Source organism: Rhopalosiphum maidis, chromosome 1 (genome assembly GCF_003676215.2).
Source record: "Rhopalosiphum maidis isolate BTI-1 chromosome 1, ASM367621v3, whole genome shotgun sequence".
Classification (NCBI taxonomy): Eukaryota; Metazoa; Arthropoda; class Insecta; order Hemiptera; family Aphididae; genus Rhopalosiphum; species Rhopalosiphum maidis.
In genome coordinates, this window is record NC_040877.1 from 59,714,862 (window position 1) to 59,731,276 (window position 16,415).

The following is a 16,415-nucleotide window of genomic DNA, read 5'->3' on the forward strand; positions in this document are numbered from 1 at the left end:
GAAACAAAGATTTCAACCTTTGTTTTAATAATCTAAAAAAAAAAATCAATAATTTTAGATGATAATATATATTGAATATAAATATAAAATAATACAATTATACAAGTGCACAACTATTGAACTATAGTTATATTACAGATACTCTGTACTTGTAAAACGCCGATGATTCCGTATCCTAACCTAATCTAATCTACGTTACGTGTATTATTCATTATATGTTAAGTGTCTAATTATAAATTACAGCCAATAGGTTACGATAAAAAAGTAAATTCTATGACTATAATAAAGAGTTGTAAATTACAATTTATGTGTTTAATTTTTATAGCTTAATAATAAAACCACAGGTTTAAACGTTTTATAAAATGATTAAAATAATAAATCGTTTGCATCATAATTTGTATTTAGATGTTTATTGAAATTTACATTTCTTTAAAAATTAATTTATATAAACAATAACCATGTTAGGTTTTGAAAATATTTGTACACTATTTTTAAGGACTCGTAAATAGGTAAAATGTATCGTTCAAAATATAAATTAGATCAATCTTTATTGTACTATTAAACAAATAGGTAACATATGTGTACATATATATATATATATATATATTATATCAGTATATCATATTATATTATTTGATCCGATTTAAAAACTGATAATTTTGATGACGTTTTACCATAATAATTAATAATATTATGTGTTATTATATATAATTATGTTAATGAAGTTTATGCCAAAAACATTTTTCCTATAGGAATGCAGACCACCTATACCTGCACGTCGCAGTTTAAAGTCCGCTTAGGCTTACATCATTGTTTACCTATCAAATAACTAACGTACTTGCAGTGTACGTCATAGTGAAGAGAGAAATTCCAGGTGTTATAGGTGTCAAAACTTGACCATAATAAAATATAATATACATAATGCACAAAATAATATACATCGTAGATCACATATAGTTTATTTATGTTGTCAAACCACCTTCCGGACAAAGCTTAATAGTCACAATCCGTAATAAAATTAAACTACAATAAAATAAAATTAATAACATTTTTTCAGATTGTTCGAAAAAAATATTTATTAACAAAGATGATTAATATAATAACGCAAAAGCTACTATAGAATTTATACGTATAATTCAAAATACATCGTAGTCAACACAGTGATAAATTTAACTAAATAGTGCAGGATTGCGCTAGCAAATGTTTTCAAATACCTGCAGTAACTATATAAGAGCACATAATATTTAATTTTCATAATAATATAAGTAATATATATATATAAGAATAGTAACAAATTAAAAAGTTATAAGTATATTCGACAGACGTCGTGCATGCTGTGGTTTTTTTTCTTTTAAATATAAACTCAACAATATATAATATAATATAATAATACTTAAGTGCTATAGATTCAAACAATTTTTTTTTTACTGAATTTTTGTATTGGCTAAGACAATTTTTTTTATATACTTTTTGCATGTTTTTTTTTTTACTATCACACTAGTTTTCCGAGTTTTTCTTATCTAATAAGTATACGCATATAAATATCGTCAGACGAAAGCCACATGAAGTTTTCTTGTCGTTTTTTTTAAGTTTTTTTTCTTGTAATTTTGTGATTTTATAATTTTTTTTATGGTTTTTTTTGTTTTTGTTTTTCGGTCTTGTTATTTTACAAACTAACAAAATATTTAATCCAATGACATCGTTTCTTTTAAATGATTGTAACTATTACTAATGGCTTCTTTGATTTGAGCAAATACATTATGGTTATTCACAGACCGTGCTGTGTTCGTTCTCTCAAAAGGTTCTGAAAAAAAAAATGAATAACCATGATAATTGGCAACTAAATTATCAATAAAAAATAAAATATTTTGAACAACTTTGAAGAATTAACTTGATGTTATTAAGCCAAAATGTTCTTATTAAATGTACTGTCTAATTACTTTTGGTGAAGTTTTAAATTTCTATTTCATCCAGAGTCGCGCAAAGCTAGGACTTGGCGAGACTGGCCCAGGCCCCGTAGGCTAGGTGTGTGGTAAAATAATACAATAAAACATATGAATGACTAAATATTGAAATATAAATATAGGTACCTACCAATAAACATAAATATATTAATGCTATTAATAATATTACTATCACTTGGCATAATATTATAACGTAATGTATTTTATGTCATAAGCATTTTTCAATATTTGTATACTAAATAATATATTAATAGTATACATAGTATGTAGGTATGTATGCTATTAATTAATAAAAATCATAAACATAGAGCAATTTTAGGCTATTCATAATCGATTACCATTTCATAATACACATTATTATAGGAATATATTTAGTATCTATACAAATATTACAAATTGCTTACGACATTAAATATATGACGTTATAATATTACGTCAAGTGATAGTAATAATTTTTAAAATTGATTTGCATAATTATTATTAAATATAAAATACATGTTAAAGTTAAAAATAAGATTCAATATTCAACTTGCCATTAATTTGTCTATGTTTATTGGTGGTACTTATTCATATTTCAATATTTTAATAATTAATCATTTATATTTTATAATCTCATGAAAGGAATTTCTAGAAGAAACCTAACGTTCGTTTAGTCATAATATAAAATTAATATACTTATATAAAAAAAATAAGTTTTAATTTAGGTTTTAATAAGATAATAATAAATGAAAATGAAAATATCTGTAGGTTGTTGTTACTATTTGTTGGTTTTTGAATTTGAATTCAATAATAATGTAAGAAAACATTAGTTTGTTCACATGTAAGAAACAATAGTTATATAAAAATTTGATTTTAAATTAATTTAATTATTTGAAACCTAATAAAAAGTTTGTGGGGAGAGGGATTAAAAATGTAGAAGATCGCAAATATATTAATATATATATATGACCAGGAGCACAAATTTTTATTTGCATGATAATCAACAATACCTACATGTATGTAAAATTAATATATTATAAATTATAATTCATAATATTTAACGATTAAATGTAATAAACCTTTTTGGTACAAACCTTCGATTCCTATGAATTTCCATTGTCCTGGATTGTTTTTTGCGGCGTCGGCCATCCGACAGCTTTCTAGCAGTATCGGTGATCCCATTCTCACAGAAACTGCGTATTTATAAAAACTAAAAACAGATATATATAATAATAGTATAATATTATTAATATTAGGTTTAATTTAAATCGTAAGTAATAATATCGTTTAAGAATTTCATCTATGTAATATAATTAAGTAAGTGGGACTATATTTTTTACAATGTGTTAGTTAAAATAGCAAAAAAAAATTAATAATAATGATTAGAAATTAATATTAATTTAAAATATCGAAAATATTTTTTTTGATTATCATGGTATTATCCTAAATAATATATTATATTGGATATCTTGTATATTACAATATACAATTTAAAAAACTAGTATCATCTTTATTATTATGCATATTTATAATTTATATGCATTTTTGAGGTTATATATTATGCAACTCTTTCTCGATCACACCCATCGGTATAGTAAATAATATTAAGTACTGAAGTACCGATAATATACAGTAATTTATAAAATAAAATAAGTAGACATACACACAAACTAATAACTATTAACTATATACAATATATTATTTTCACTTGAAATCGTTGTAGTATTCAAAAAATTGCAAAAGCAATTCGCCCAGGCTCTGTTTGTTGTCGCTTCTCCATCCACTGCTAGGCAACTGTTCGTGCATGTGTACGAATTCGATGTCGGTGTTGGCCGAGAACTTCATGCCGTAGATGCACTGCAGCGATGGTAACACAGGCGGTTCGACGCCTGCGTATCGCAAATAAAGTGTATGAAAATATGTATAATATACATACATTTAATATACAACCATACAGACATAATATAGATCAATCACGACGACAAACGAACGATAAAGTATGAACGTCGAGCGTTATCGTCAATTGTCGAAACTATTCCCATTATAAAATAAATATTATTCATTGCCGTTGCGTAAAATTTTATAAGTATTACATATTATTATTTATAAGGCTCAAATTTAAATTTAAATATCTTTAAAAACTATCAAAAAATGTTTTAAAATATAACCAAAAATGTATTTCCAATACGATAATGCCTTTAAAAAATTATTATTATAATATAAAATTTGTTATAGGTACGGAATTACATATAACTATATAAGCAATAGGAAAACAGTGGTTTAATTTTCGAAATATCCAACACTCCATTATCTTAATAAAACTAACAATAATATATATAAAAAAAATGCCAAACTTAGGTATGGATAAAAAATATCTAAAAATTATTAAAGCAAATATCAAGAAAACAATATTTTGAATTTCTTAATTTAACAAAAAATTCGTACATTGCTCGTACGATAAAAAATGATCGGCAAATATTAAAAATGAAAAATAAAAAATTAATTTTTAAAATATATCTATTCCAAGAAACGTATTATGTACTTAAAATGTATTATCTTAGACTAAAAAATAATACACTTTGTGTTGAAATATAGACCCTGAGTTAAAAGCTTAAGTATGTTTATTTATCTTACTTTGCAAAAAATTGATTACCATCAGCACCAGCGAGTAACTAGACAGCGTCATTTTTTTTGGATCGTTGATGTTGTGACGGGAAGCCCACAGTTTAATGGTTACTACCAATGGCCTGACCCGATAATCAACTGAAAAATCATTAAAACCATTACAATAAGGTATAGAATAAAAGCGAATATATATTATACAAAATTTGTCATCACAGACACATACACTGCTTTTCCATCTAATGCAGAAAGTTAGGCAAATATTTATAAATCAAAGTTAGTACATATTAAAATAAAACATTAAACCAGTGGTGTATTTGAGAAAAACGATCGGGATACCCTTCTCCCAGGAAGTTGGCCCTTGTTTTTGTGTTTATAATTGTATATCTATAATATTCAAATATTCAAATTAAAATTAAATAAAAAAAGCCGCGGTAATGGCTCTGCTGCAGTACGGCATTGGTGTCTACAGGTACTTGAGTATATCACTAAAGTAATGGATGTGTTAAGGGGCCTCGCTACTGTCGTCAATTTTAGTTCAAAAGACCTACATTTTGACAAAATTAAAGGTAGTATTTTAATTTCACAGAAAATTGTCTATAGATTGTACGGAATACTTTGTAAAAATGAAATCTTATATTTAAATTATGTGTAAATAAAAACTTGAAAATATGAATTTTATCAAATCAGAATTAAAATTAAAAACGGAATGTGTTTTGTACGATCTACAGACATTTTTTTGCTGAATTCAAATATTTTTTCAGAATTAAGAACACACAACATTAACTAACTTAATTTTATCAAATCAATCTGTTGTCGTAAAATTTGTATAGTGAATTTTGACGTTTGCATGCGCGTACGAGAGTGGCATCCGTCTGCGGCTCAAGCTGTACTCGCATTGAATTTGACACTAATCATTTACAACTATTCTATACTATATAATAATTATACTAATTATATACTAATTATATACTAATATTATATACTAATTATTCTAAGAATTACTAGACAATTTCTACTCTTGACAAGCTAAATTCAATTTTCTACCAGAAACTGCCCTTATTGAAGCATTTTTTCTAGTAGAAAATGGTCTTTACACTCACCCTATTCCCATCAAAAAACATATCATTGTAAAACTAATATATAAACTAATATATATATATATAATATTTATTGTTCTGCTCAGAATCTAAAGTAATTATAACTGTTAAATCAAAAACTTAAGAATTTGATTAATACGTGGTGGACCGGAGTCAGTCTTCTTCGTAACTAGAGTTGTATTAATACATTTTAAACGTTCCATCTACCTTAGTCGAGTTTCAGAATCCGAATACGGAGTAGGTCACTAAATTAAGCATTATCCATCACGTATAGAGCGTGGAATTTTATGCACTAAAAAATGTATCAAAATATGCATATAATATGCAGTAAAAATCGAAAAATATGCAAAAAATTTTAATTATTTATATGACAAATTTTTACAATATTAATAGAATTATTAATATTGGAACTTATATTTAAATATTGTTTAATGCATATAATAAATTTAAAAATTAATATATTTTTTTTTATTTATGAATAAACATGTCATATACATCTCTAATTTTTCTTCAGTGAAGCTGCAGTGACGTTTTTTGTCAGTATATTTTTAAATACAGATGATAACAATCGTTCAATGTCAACTGAAGTGGTTGGGGCATATTTTAAGCAACTATATATATAGCTTATAATTTTTCTTTTATTTCATCAATTATTGTAATGTCATATTTAAAGTTTATATATAGTTTCTTTATTGCTATCATTAAAAATAGCAAATGAGTACGTAAAATTCATTGACAACATTACCATCTTCAAATTATATCTAATATACATTTTTCTCCTTAACAACGTTTTATTTTATACCTTTTGTTCAAATTTTTCTTTAATTTAATGCAATGCATTTTGAATTTCGTAAAATATGCAAACAAAAATTGGCCAGCATATATATAATCTATTATGAGGTTTTAGTATAGGCAAACTTTTAACTTAAACTATACCAAACTATAATATAAATTATAGTCGAACATTATTTAATCGACTTATATATCATTCATATTATTATACACTTTACCATGGTTGTGATATTAGTTTTACATAATAATTATCATATATTATAGTTTCTAAATTCTCATATTATATAATTTCAAACTACCTATATGCAGGTATTTTAATTAAACTATAAAATTCTTGGACATCGTTATTCTACTTTAAACAGCCGGGTTATTATAATATTAATATAATTTTAAAATACATCTAACTTACGTCTCGAATAGCAGTACAGCAGATGAGTGTTGCGGATGCCCACCACGTTGTTGCAGCAAAAGTCCACGTCCATCTTGTCGTCGCCGGCACCAATCCACCGAAACCGGAGTATGGGCACCTTGGCGTAAACAATGCGCATTTCCGCGGTACCGACCTTACCGTTGATACGCTCGTGGTTCAGTAATCCCATCAGCCACTGGAGCCGTTCGACGGCACATATCCGATGCCGCTCTTCAGTAACGGTTCGGTGCTGCCGGACGCCAGCGTTAACTCCCGCGGCCGCCGTGCAGCCGGTAAGCAGGCAGAAGTCTGCGTCGCTCACGTCGCCTCCAAAACCGTTCATCGTGGATCCGACCAGGTAAAGGCCGCAACCAGGCGCCCAGCTTTTGATTAGCGCTGACAACCTGCGCCACATGGTCATCTTAGTTTCGTAAACGCCTTCTGACTGACGGTTGTCCAAGTACGTGTGCCAGACCTCCGACGACAGCTGAAACGCGTCACGATAATGATGAAGATAACGAAGATAATATTTATAATGATATAAAGTTATTAAAATGTATAAAAATATATTAAAATATTATTCACCAGCGCTTTATGTATTTAATTGATCTAGGATTTAAGAATGGAATGTAGGAATCCCAGGACTTAATATATTAAGATTTTTACTTTATCCTAATATAGTAATATACAACATAAATTATAATATAAATGAAAATAATAATATTGGAGTCCAAATATTCGATAATCTATATTATTATCGAAAATAAATTAATATATTAAAATAAACATATAAAAGCGAGTACCTATATAATAAAGGGGAAATTAGGTAATCGCATTAAGAACAGTAAATGTCAAGTATACCTCGTCACAGTAATATATAAGAGTAAAGTTTTAATTCAATAATAAATCATTATCATTATTATAGTTTAATTTATTTTATATTATTAGCAATACACGATATTATGTTGAATTAATTTTTGAAAAACACATTGCATTTATTTAATTATTTTATTAATATTTAATTATTATAATTTAGTATCTTAGTATGTATTTATATCATATAGGTATTATTGTTATGAACTTTCGAGTAATTACCTAAATACCGTAAAACGATATGGATAGGTTCGTAGTATAAATATAGACTTTAAAATAATATAATTAATTTAAATGTTTTAAAAGTCATCGTGTATATATTATAAAACAATAATATGTGTACATAATAAGATGATGATGATGATAATGATAATTGATAATAGTAATAATTACATAACAGAATGGTGGTGTATTAGTATATAATAATAATCAATAGTTCTGTGTCATACATTATGTTCAAGATTTGATTTTAGCATTTATAAATACCTAAGATTTAATTTTTAATAGAAAATTTCACATAAGTTGTGATCACTGCAAAAATAATGAAATTATAAAAAAAAAGTTGAGTGTAATTCCACAAATAATTTTATAAGCGTTCGTAGCTTAAATTTCGACGAAATTAGAAATTTACACGTAAAAGAACGATTTTTATTAAATATTTTTTTTAAATTCAATAAGTATTAACTGTAGAAATTTGAAGCATGCCAATGCTACTTGAGTATTATAAATTTCTATACTCAATCAAATCTTCAACAAATTTAGACGCAGTTGATACTATTTAAAGACATTAAAAAAAAAAAAATGTTTTTTAATGTGCTAATTAAAAATGTTAGGCTTGATTAAAAATCTTATACATTGAATACAAGATCCCACATCGGTTGTTCTTTAAACTACTTAAAAATACTTACAAATTTTTTTTAAGCATTTAAAGTTCAAATTTTGACATAATTCATTCATTTTTTATAGTTTAATATAGAAATATAATGCAAAGTTCCTTGAAATATTTCTTACTAAAACCAGGAAAATTAGCAATGCTACGATTTTATTTACTTCGTTATTAAGTAAATCAGTACTGACTACGATTTAATAATATAAAATGGTTTCTCATCCGACAGTTATATTTTATTTAATGGTAACAGAGTAATTTATTAACATAACTATATTTTAATAAAATATTTGCATAATATATTATACTCAATTGGATTTATGAATCGTTCACTAAGTCATTTACTCGTGCGTTCTATCTACGCTCACATGGTACTATACGTAAAGCTGGTCTATGCATATAAGCATATATCATTATAATAATATTCTATTGCTGACAAAATATGATTATATAGTAATATTATAATATTATTATATTGTACATTACTTTGTCTGTTTCATCCACTTTTATCAATGAGTCTTCCAGGATAACGTTCTTAGCGTGATTGTCGTACCTCTGTGGCTCCGACAGGTAATACGCGTTCATAAACGTCCCGGCAGGTCCTCCGTAAGGGCTCCATTGCCACGGTTTGCAACACGGCTGGTGAGCTGCAGCTATCGCCATCGGTTTCCTAGCATTAGTGTTTCTGGTGGCCTACGTGATATTAACGGTCGTTAACAATATTAGTTAATTTTTTATTATGATGATTATGATATTATACAAAAATTGCAACACAAACGCCATGTATTAATTCAGATCATCGTATTTTTTATTTAATTTTCCTATAGTTAATTATTATTTTATGATATTACTTACATATGCCACCTGGTGCAATTTGTGCAGATCGCTATAATACTGTAAATGATGATGTTGTGGTATTTTCGTTTGTGGATGTCCGTTGTTGAACTGTTTCGCATTTTTCTCTTTGATAAATGGTGGCAATCTGTATCATAACAATAATATAGCAGAATAAGGGTTAGGTTAATATTTCGATATCAATGTACTTTATATTCAAGATACACGATTTGTTTGAAAAATAATAGAAAATGACATCATACATCGTAATTAACAAATATAATGATTTTATATCACTTTAAACACTGAAATTCCAGTTAAAATATGTATAAGTCAAACTGTCAAACCCGATTAAATAGAAGATATGTATCAAAAAGTTGGATCTTCTATACCTAAATATAAAAGGTACACTTATAAAGTTATAATACTTATTACTATTTGTTTTTATATAAACGGAGTTAAAAATGTATAATTTTATTTTTTATTAAAGGTTGATAAAATGTTAATCAACAGTTATAGAGTTTGAAAATATAGTATAAGGTTCTTCGTGAGTTTTACTTATTGTAATTCAAAAATATATTATACTACAAGTATACCTCTTTTAAGTCTTTTATAGTATATCGGTAATTATATTTATATTTTAAGTTAATAACACTAATAACAGTTACTAGTTATTAATATTATATGAAATAATATTATATTATACATGATTTATTTTTGGAAAAATGTAGTTTAATCTACTATAACGTATAACTAATAATCTAATTTTTTTTTTAAATATCTATAAAAGTGTTATATGCTGACAGACCGTCTATGCTCAGAATTGTTTTCATATACAATGATCATTGTTGATTTGAAACATTATTGATTTCAAATTTAACACATCCATTACAGTGTATAATATATTAATATACAGTCAATGGCTATATAGGAACACTTGATATTAACTAAAAAGCAGAACTTTTTTTATTTATAAATGTCTGTTTTTACTATAATAAAAGTTCTGTATTCTATTTTAAAATATTTGAAATTATTTTCTATTCGCCTTAAATAAAACACTAATGCCAATATTTATTTATGAATGCTTATCTATATTGTTAGTTTTGAACCATTAAAAAAATGAAAAAAAATGTTAGTTCAACGCAAAATTATTCAAATTTATAATTAGTGTTTTAATTTGAGTTATGAATTTAAAATTAATGAATTATGTAAAGAAACAATTATCATGCAGAATATTTTAATTGTCTATCTATCTTATTGTTAATCATGAAAAAGGTAGACGGTATAGACACATAGAATATCATATTATAGTATTTTTAAAAATAAGTAAAAACTATCATCAAAAAATGTGGGCAAGGGAGTATTGCTCTGCTGTATAGTAGAGATGGAGAGTAGGTGGCTATAAGAGATGTGTTTTCAAGCTTTAAAAAGTCAAAATATTTTAAAAATTTATTCATAAATAGATAACACTAATATAAACATTTGATGAAAATTTCAATTATTTACAATGATTCGTTTTTGAGTTACAGCAAAATAAAAAAAATCGATTTTGTCGAAAACTTGGTATGCGTAAAACTTCCCGTTTTTCCGTTACTTTTTTAATGGTTTTACTGACGCATTTGAAAACTACTGGAAATTTTTTACTTTTGACCCCTCAAAATACCAACTAGATTCATTTTCCTTTTAAAAGAGGGGCTGAAGTTAAAAATCAAAGGTTAGGTAAATCAAAGCACTATCACTACTCCAAAACGTGATGAGTGATGACAGACATAACAATAAAAAATAAATAAAAAAAACACACATCATTGTAAAATCAATACATTCATCACTCCAGAATCTAAAATATTTTCACTTGTCAATGTAGTCACTGAGATGTGACATTGGTTGATTTAATCTGGCAAAACATCAATAGACCTTTCTTATCTAACATGAGAAGTATAAATGACAACTGTTGATTTGTAATTAGTAATACCTACCGACATGATAACACAACGCATATTCCGACGTCCACAGATAATTTCAAATCCAGAAATAGGACATTTATCAAAGTTATCGTAATATCGATTGTTGCGGATAACCTTAGTTGCCGTAAGTGTTCAAAATCAAACAAATTAAATATGTCTATAAAAATATACTATAATATAATTTAACAAATACCGACGTATTTTGTAGGTCTTTTTAAACTTCATAATATAATATGGGTAATGCGTATATTGTATGGCATTCAACGGCTATGGTAGTTGAAAGTTAGTCAAAATTGGTAATGGTTATTCTTATTCGATTAAAATTTGTTGTTTGTTTTTGAGTAAAACACGGTTGCAAGCAACGGTACAAATCTGCATTGTAATTATAGTTAGCATCTATATATATATATATATATATACATATATTACATATATATAGCAATTTGATTCAAATGTGGGTCTACACAGATTTTTATCAAATTCGTATGGATTGTAAAAATCTTTAAAATCACATTAGACTACATTTAAACGTGAATAACTCATCATACTCGATCCTCTACCCTGACCCTGCCACAACCACCTACTTGGCTACTTCCCACAACAAGTACAGTACATAACATCTTTGTGGTCAGCCATTGAAAAACTGTAGTAGTCGGTATACACAATATATACAACCGTATCATTCACCTGGCAAAGTGTTTGGACATGACCTCCCATTCGATGGCCTCACAGGTTTCGACGTTGTTGGGGTTGGGACGGCGGAACGGTTCGTAGTGGCAATGTGTCGACGGAGCGGACGATGTTGACGGTGACGACAACGACGACAACGATGGCGACGGCGACGACGACGACGACGACGACAACAGCATCCCGTTGCCTGGTTTGCGGATTTCCGGTCCTTCGTCGCCTCGTGCAACGGGCCTCCGGACCGTCGTAAACTTTTTGTTCGGCCGGCGCGGGGCCCCGAAAGCCGTCGGCCAGTGATGACGATCGCCAGCACCGTTCACACCGCATTCGCTGTCGTACGTCCGAAACCGATCGGTCATTATTGTATTATTGTTCCGGATGAAATTGTCTGCGTGCCGGCGGTAACGACGATGACGATGGTCATTTAACGCGACGACGACGACGACTGTAATAATATTACAGTTGTATTATAATGAGACGCGCCGACTGAAAGCAGTGTGCGCGTGCACGATAATATTGTTGAGGTATACCGATAACCGAAGACTTATTGGCAAGCACCAGCACGTGCAAGTGTATACAATATATAATAATAATGTAATTGACAATGATATTTCGCGGGTTCACACAAACGACCCGCTTGCGTGCGATAAGTCGTCGTCTGTCTACGGTATCTCCTCGGCGTCGGTGGCGGCGGCGATGGGTTTTCGTCCCGCGTTCGTTAATACGAAAATCCCCCTGTTACGTCGCACCTCGCCGCACAGTAGATAATGTGGTACGCGATTTCTTAAAATAAAAATCGAAGTTTTTCTGTAACACACAACCACAGGTAGATGACATCAACTGCGTACCGATATGTCGCGATACGTGATAATCGTAAGCATACAGGCTAATAGGCTACCTGCAGGTCCTGTATGGCTGTATAATATTACAGATTCGTAAATAATTAAAATTAAACATTAATCTATTATTAAATATTTAAATTATTATAATAATATTTTTATTATTATCATTATGAATTGTTGTTGTTGTTATTATTGTTATTATTATTAATTAAAACGTACAGTTTTTTTATCATCAATAATTACCTCTACCAATACGCTATATACAGACATACAGCCTATATTCAACTGAACACACCGACCATCGTTTACTACTTAGTGCAAACAGAGTGATTCTATTTTAACTATAAACGTGCTCATTGTTTCGGTGGAATTTTATAAAAAACATTTTACACAGTCAAAAGTATGAAGTATTAGTATTTAAATATGTAATTAAATAATATGAATAAGTTTTTAACCTATTCTTTTGGTCTTGACGACCAATATTTTAAATTGGAAGTGGAATATTATTATAAAACCATTGACGTATATACATTTTAAAACAAAGTTATAGTTTTTTTTTTTTTATCTACATAATTATTATAATATATTATGTAGCTATATTATTTAAATATTAATAAAATTATAATTTATAGGTATGTCTAGGCAATTGGAATGAAATAGCAGTAATTTTTCGTGTGCTATATTCGTCTACTAAACTTTTAAATCTTTAAATTGTGATAAACAAAATACAAATAATGAAATAACTATTCGTTCGATAATTTATTAATAATCAGTAATAATAATTTATTTTTGCATTTTTAGAAAAATATTCTGTTTAATTAAAGTAAAATTTAATTTTAACAATGTAATAATATAAGTAGCGAAGTAATCACCGAACTATATAGACATTATAACTATAAGATAGGTAATTTGTTTTCTAAATTTTCTGATATTATGACAATTCACAGTTGAAATATATAAAGAACTAGTAGAACTACCCTTTCAAAAGCGTGACGAAAAAATGTTTAAATGTTTTTTGAATTATTGAATTGTAAAATTATTAGTTGTTTTAATATTATATGATAACAAATTTTAAACATTTGAGGTAGGGTTGCTTATAATTTGTTTTACAATAGTTCCTAATTGTATTTTATTTAAATCAAAAAAAATAATTTTTTCAACTGAATAAAAATATTTATGTATGTTTTAAAAACGACATTATTAGATTTATTGAAAACATTTTACTAAATAGTAATTATAAATATGCAATTACAATACAAATTATAAATTCATGATATAATGTCGAAACATAAATATACTTCATATATTATATTATAATACATCTGTAAACCACTATCGACTTTCAAGTTTCAATAAAGCTACTGTACCATAACGTAACTTGACACTAAAAGAATTAAGCATTTGAGAGTGCATTTTTAATAACGAAAATGTTCGCGAGTAAGTTTTTTATTGCGTCTATTGAAAATATTATAATCTTTAAACTCGTGTCATATGATGTTATGATTCAATGATTTTGAATAAAACTTTTGCGAGTGTTGAATGACGGAGGTGATTGAGTACTCATTTCACCGGAAAATACGACACGTAGGGCTGAATATTGACTGTGAATATTAAAAAGACCTACGTGTTTTTACAAAAGGGTGGGTTATATTGAATGTATAAACTACAATGTCAATGTGGTTTAGGACGGAAGTAATTATGTATTTAGAAATACATTACAATACGTATTAAAAATGTGTATAATATAATATAATATTATTTAAAAAAAATGTATATTTTATTATATACTTATAAATTAAATTCATCAGAAAATTAATGTGACTTTTAATTAGTTTAGAATTTTTGTGTGTTAATAAAAAAAAATGTTTAAAGCACATTTTTCATCATGATTGGTTTACCTATTTTACCTATACCAATTCAATTTATATAATTTAAATAATATACAATATCTCATAGAATACAATTATAAGTTAGTAATCTTATAAACATAAGAATATAAACTATTATAAATATTAATTTATCTCTTACTTTCTTTTGATATTACTACATACTGTTTCAGAACGTTCATACATTTATGGGGATCAACATTTTTTTGTTTTGAAATATCATATTAATGTACTAATTTTTTTTTTTTTAAGATATGTGAGGATTTAATTAATTTTTGTAAATGTATTAGTTAATTATTTAAAAAACTAAAATCAATACAGTCAAACATTGTGGTTATTATATTATTCATTTACAGGTAATCATGGAAACAACCATTAAAAAAGATATTTTTGATAATTCAAAATCAGATTTTCCTAATTTAGTAAAAAAAAATCAAATAAATTAAATCAAAAACTATTATTAATTTTATTATTGTTTGAATACTCGTAATATTCAAACCAGTGATACCTAATAATTGAATACGCATTTTAATTATTCGAGCCTACAAATATACTATTATATACTTATAGAATATAAAATAACCAATAAAAATACATTACTTGGTATTTTATTTATAATTTCTGAAATCCGAACTTTTTGCTGTATATCGTTTAAAGAATTTTCGATACCCACAATTAGAATGTGTCTAAATTATTATCAACGGTATCTAGAGACATCACCTTATACTTGTATAATAAATCAGCAGCTGATTTACTATATTATATTGTTAGCACCGATCGCGATAGTAGTGACATAGAACTAAGATAAACAAAGATAAAGTATAACAATGTCATGTTACATGTAAATTGGATATAGGATGCACAAATAGGGTACAATGAGAACAAAAAAAAAAACTTAAAAACTGAATTGATTTCAAAATGACTAAATATTATTTATAATTTAAGAATATAAATAAATAAAACATAATTCAACAATAAATATTCAATAATCATTATACATTAATTAATTTAGTAGTAAAAATAGTTTAACACCGACTAAAAGTAGGTTTTTGAAAAAATTCCAAATAATAATAATAATAATAATACAATGTATATAATAGGTAACGAAATGACTAGATAATTACAATATGAGATTCAAGTTAAATTGTTTAACAGCTTTCGTGATTGTTAAAAGTAAGCATGAATTACATAAAATGACAGTAAGAAAAAAAAAATCACACTCACAATTTATATTTATCATGGCTTATTATAAATTATAATATAATGCCACATCATTTATTTTCAACCCAAAGTGATTAACTTCAAATATTTGTTAACTAAATCTATTTGAATGCGTTCGAACAATAATTAAATATTTACTGTGAACTTTTACAATATTTACTAATTTATTATATAATAATATATTAATAAATGATTGATTGTGTATCACAATGTCTTACAATAAAATCATACTATGTAACGGACAACGATTCTTATATTATTTAATAATTAATTATTCATTAATATGTCCGATGTAAGGTAATAAGTTATGAGCTGAACTTGATAATTGTAAGTATACCTATACATAATTTTAATTA

General features: G+C 26.8%; 1 protein-coding gene across 1 annotated transcript; it reads right to left on the bottom strand.

The window, feature by feature from the left end:
- Positions 1–934: 934 nt before the first annotated feature.
- LOC113561102 (poly(A) RNA polymerase gld-2 homolog A-like) lies at positions 935–12,570 on the bottom strand. Its single transcript, XM_026967324.1, has 8 exons — positions 12,111–12,570; positions 9,481–9,607; positions 9,112–9,318; positions 6,867–7,353; positions 4,578–4,706; positions 3,652–3,832; positions 3,038–3,153; positions 935–1,804 (listed from the first exon to the last, which is right to left on the bottom strand). The coding sequence occupies exons 1-8, from the start codon at positions 12,467–12,469 to the stop codon at positions 1,686–1,688; spliced, it is 1,725 nt and encodes a 574-aa protein (XP_026823125.1). The 5' UTR covers positions 12,470–12,570; the 3' UTR covers positions 935–1,685.
- Between the last annotated feature and the right edge of the window lie 3,845 nt (positions 12,571–16,415).

Coding starts and splice junctions, on each gene's coding strand:
- LOC113561102 (XM_026967324.1), bottom strand. CDS start 12,469: ATGACCGATCGGTTTCGGACGTACGACAGCGAATGCGGTGTGAACGGT. Junction 7,354..9,111: donor AAGTGGATGAAACAGACAAA/GTAATGTACAAT, acceptor GACGCGTTTCAG/CTGTCGTCGGAGGTCTGGCA. Junction 3,833..4,577: donor GGTAATCAATTTTTTGCAAA/GTAAGATAAATA, acceptor TGCGATACGCAG/GCGTCGAACCGCCTGTGTTA.